Here is a 5091-nt window from a genome sequence, read left to right on the forward strand (position 1 = left end):
AGGTTGGATAATTCCATGTAATCTCTAGAATTCTTTTGTGTTATTTTTCCTAGAAGATTTTCACTGACAAACACTTATGGTCCCTTTCCATCTCCTTCCCCAGGCTGATTGGCATAAAGTGGCACTTAACCCAAGAAGAAAATGTATAGGTTGGACTGAGCCAACCAGGGGATGGGATAAGGGGGCTTATGTCCAGGAATCTGGGAAAGGGAATAACATTTAAAATGTAAATAAAAATGCAATAAAATGTATTAAAATGATATAAAGAAGTGATTCAGTTTCTATAGCAAACTACAAAGGACTCCAGTGAAATAATGGAATAACACTAGACAGGAACCAAAACTAGTTCTGGGAGATTTTCCTTCTGTTAATCCTAAACTCTGGCAGTTACTAAAGTCAATATCAAAATCTATATTTCTTTCTCTTTACATAGGTTAAACAAATTTTCATATAAATATCTTTGATATGATGAATTGCAAAATTTTTTGAAATCATGAAACTAATAGCCAATATTATACTTGGAATTTTGATTGCATTCATCTTATTAATATATTCTAATGAAATATAGAACTCACTACTTTTTAATATAAAATATAATTGTTTCCAACATGGAGGACATGCCCACTATAAAAGGAAAAACAACATTTTCTAACCCACAAAATAATTCCAGTTCTTGAAAAATTGCATCAACTCATTAATGGTAATAATACATTATAGTTTTTGCCTGCAACAATTTTGATTCTTTTTACTCTTTATTTTGATTTTGATAAAATTTAACTTCTTTTTACCTTTCATCTGAAACTAATTTCTTCCAGAATTTCCTTATGGCGTTTTTCATATCCTTATTCCTAAAAGTGTAAATGATAGGATTAAGCAACGGAGAAAGCATGGTGTAAAATAATGCTACCATTTTGTCAAAGGAGAAGGCACTGTGAGGCCTTGCATATATAAATATACATGGGACAAAGAACGAGACCACAACAGCAACATGGGACCCACAAGTAGACAGAGCTTTCCATCGTCCTTCAGAACTCTGGGATCTCAGAGACATCAAGATAAAAGCATAGGAGATAAGCAACAAAAGAAAGACTATGATACAGATCAACCCACTGTTGGCCACCATGAAAAGACCAAAGATGTGAGTGTCAATGCAGGCAAGTTCCAGTAATGGAAATAAGTCACACATGAAGTGATTAATGACATTGGGTCCACAAAATGGTAACCGCAAAATGAAGATAATTTGTACAGTAGAATGTAAGAATCCTCCTGCCCAGGCCATCCCTACCAGAGTGCCACAGAGCTTCCTGGTCATGATGGAAGAGTAGTGTAAGGGTTTACAAATGGCCACATAGCGGTCATAGGCCATGGCTGTCAGAAGAATCATCTCGGCCCCACCAAAGAAGTGTTCAACAAAAAGTTGTATCATGCATCCTTCAAAGGAGATGGTTTTTCTCTTGTAGAGAGAATCTACAATCATCTTGGGTGTCATGGCAGAAGAGAAGCTTGCATCCAGTAAAGACAAGAAAGCCAGGAAGAAATACATGGGACATCCCAGCAGTGTAGGGCTATAGACAATGGTCACCACAATCATCATATTGCTCCCAATAGTTGCAATGTAGACAATTAGACATATAATAAATATTAGTTTTTGAAGATTTGGATTCTGAGAAAGCCCCAGAAAGACAAATTCAGTTACAAAACTCTGATTTTGCATGATTTCCAAGGAAAAGTTGAATGCCCAGTAGAGGAGAACATATAATGTGGCAACAATGATAAACATTTGCTTCAATTCAATTTAGGGTTTTATGGTCATCATTAATTTACTAAGGCCAGTTCCAAAGTGCTTTCAGTGATTTAGTTTCATTGGGAATATAAAACAATAGAAAAATTTCAGATTGATAATTGAAGATCAGTCATACTTAAGCAGAGAAAATTATGTAAATCTTAAAACTCAGAGCTCTCTGTACATGGCAAATAAAACAGTTCCATGCTATAAAAAAGAAATGTCCAGGTATAAGAAATCTGCTCAGCTCCTGACATGTATTACATGTCAGACTTGAAAGTATAACAAGGTTCTCTGTGGTACTTGTGCACTTTTCAAACTTAGTTATCTGGGAATCTAGTAACACTCCCTACACACAGGATGATTACTCCAATTATTTCTACTTGTGCACACAGGTGAAAAGAATAAGTGAGTTCTCCTTACAAATAATACTGACATGAATCAATCAAAAAGCACATGATTATGAATATAAGTACATGCTCACATGCTCATCCCTCTTGTTAAAAATAGGTAAACCGAAAAATACTATTTAAAATATTAAAAATAATCCCAGTTGATGAATTCTACTTGCAGGCAACAGAAATTACCTAACTATTAATATAACTAATAAATATAAAAATTGTACATTAGTTTCTGTCCTCAAGAACCTGATTTATTTCTTCCAGGTGTCTGTACAATAAATTCCAAAACTTCTTATAAACTATAACCAAGAAACAGGGAGAATAAATAAATTTTAAACAGTCATAGGTTCACTCAATCGTTCATAGAGAAAAGTCAATAAATGACTCAGGGCATGGGTAGGGCTAAAGCAGGAAAGAAAACGGTGTAAGATGTCGAAAGATCAGCTGCTGGCTCTTGCTGCTGTACCCAAGACAAGATTTGCTATTTGTCCTATGGCTTGGAGCAGATTTCTTAACACTCTCGAAGCTTCATGTGACATTTCTGTGGATGAACTTGATAAAATTGTATCTCAATTGCTTTGTAGGGGAATGGGAAAAGTTATACCATCAATAGAGTCAGAATAGCAGGAGAAGACAGCGTTGAGAGATGAGCACATACCCTACAATCAGAAGGATGACATTTTAGTCCTAATTTCAGCTTTACCAATGATGATTTAAATTTAACCAGTCTTTTTCTATGTTTAAAAGGGTTTAAAAAGAATTTGTCCAGTTAGATTGATAAAATACATATATTTCAAATGAATTACACATTTATTTTTGAGATTATAATATAATTACATTTCTCCTTTACCTTTTTTGCTACCCTCCCTATACTACTACTTGCTATCTTTTAAATCATGGCCACTATGATTACATATATACATATATATATATATATGTATGTATATATATGCATATGCACACAAACAAACACACATACACACACACATACACACACACACAAACCTTTTTCAATATGGGCAATGCTAATTGTATTTTTTTTTGGTAGGGCTGAGCATTTAGTATTAGAAGCTATTTTGTGTTAGATAAACATTTTGTGTGCTCCTCCCTAGACAAGACTTTTTCCCATGCTCAATGTTCTTTAGTTTTTTGTAGTACCAGTGTAGGAGTGAGGCCTTGTGGACTTTTCCATGTTCCCTTGCCATACAATCCATTGCCGTTCTTGTTCTACTCAGGTTTAGGGAACTACATTGGAATTCGTTATGGGTGAGAATCAGAAACTACTAAGAGACACAATCTCACAAAAATCTCTCTGACCATCTGGCTCTTATAATCTTTCCACCCACTCCTCAGAAATATCCCTGGGCCTTTAGTATGTGAGTGTTTCGTAGATGAATTCATCCAGATTTGGATCCATAACTCTGCATTTTTATTGACTGTGGCTTTCTGCAATGGTCTCTGTCCTTTACACATAGAAGTCTCCTTGATAATAGGTGAATACCTCTCTACTACACCAGCATTATCACCAACAATAATTTAAGTATTTGTCCCTTTACCCATAAGGAAATTAATGACACTGTCCTCAGACAGTTCCAGATAGCTTCACTGAATCAAGAAAATCAAATTAAGTGGGAGAAGGGAAAGAAGGAACAAATTACATTCATTAAATAAGTGTTATCACCTACTCACTTTTGTAAGTTTGCATAATTTAAACTTATTGAAAATAAAAACTAATTTTAACAAATGTTTATTTTTCACTATCAAACACCTAGCAATGTCAGTGTGCTCAAGTGGCAATCAATATCACTTAACAAAGTAAGCATTCTACATCCTCTTCATAAAATGCATAAAATATAGACAGTAACACAGATCAAGTTTAGAGTCATTAGAAAGTGTACTAAACAGTTATGCAATCACATCTTACAAAATGTGTATTAATAATAGAAACTATTATGCTATTATATCAGCACCATTTTAAGTATCTTCATAAAAAATAAAAAATTATTAACATAATAAAGTATATGCTTTAAAATTATGCAAAGTTCAATTATAACTCTAAAATTGCAACAGAAATGGCTCGTTCATTCAGTTGTTTTATAAAGCATATGAGCTACTATTCTAGACGCATAAACACGTTTAGAACTACGCCTTAAAGACTTATAAATGTGAAGTGAGGTAGGGAGTCAGATAATGGAAGACAGTGTAGTACAAATACTAGAAAAGTGGGAGCTGCCTAAAATAAGCATGGAAATATGTTCGTGTAAGTTAATCACTTATTCCTCGCCCATCCAGGTAAGGATATTTCTTTATATGTCTATCTGGGAAGCACGGCCTCTTGCAGTTTCAGTTCCGTCTCTCAGCTTTCACTGAAGCTCTGATGATTACCCCAAATCCTTCTATTTTCCTAATCTTATTGTTTCTGGAAAGGGTGGCTGTGATAACATTTCTGTGTTTCCACAGGTGTTCATTCCTGACTATGCCTGCTGCCTCTCCTGTTGTCTTGCTGATTCCTGTCCTTTAAGGGCGACCCTAAACCGTGACTGGCACCAACATAGTGCAGGGCTTCAGCTGTTCCATCCTCCTGAGCATTCTAAGGCAGGAACCGAGCATTATTCCAACACTGTAAACACTCTTAGGGACACTAAGCAGACACATTTACCTTGGAATACTCCACTTTGGGACATGTCATTCTTCTTACCTGACCATCCATTCCTGTGACGTTGTTGGTGTGCGGTTGTGCACATGGAAAATGTCATTGTACATTATTATATATAAAGATGAGAGCATTTCATAGTTCTTTATGAGGATTCTGTAGACACTCTCTGAAAATTCACTTTTTAATCTTAAAATTGAAGAAGTGATAGAAAATGGAAATGTATTTTTAAATAATTCTGTTGTTGAGGTAAA

At 34.9% G+C, this 5091-nt stretch overlaps 1 protein-coding gene across 1 annotated transcript; it reads right to left on the minus strand.

Annotated features, from left to right (window-relative positions):
- Nucleotides 1-784: 784 nt before the first annotated feature.
- On the minus strand, nt 785-1714 carry Or4c124 (olfactory receptor family 4 subfamily C member 124). The gene has a single exon (XM_087655345.1). The coding sequence runs from the start codon at nt 1712-1714 to the stop codon at nt 785-787; it is 930 nt and encodes a 309-aa protein (XP_087511471.1).
- Between the last annotated feature and the right edge of the window lie 3377 nt (nt 1715-5091).

This window comes from Rattus norvegicus, chromosome 3, assembly GCF_021556685.1.
Source record: "Rattus norvegicus strain SHRSP/BbbUtx chromosome 3, alternate assembly SHRSP_T2T, whole genome shotgun sequence".
Taxonomy (NCBI): domain Eukaryota; kingdom Metazoa; phylum Chordata; class Mammalia; order Rodentia; family Muridae; genus Rattus; species Rattus norvegicus.

Excerpts from the sequence above, each read along its gene's own strand:
- Or4c124 (XM_087655345.1), bottom strand. The coding sequence starts at position 1,714 with ATGCAAAATCAGAGTTTTGTAACTGAATTTGTCTTTCTGGGGCTTTCT.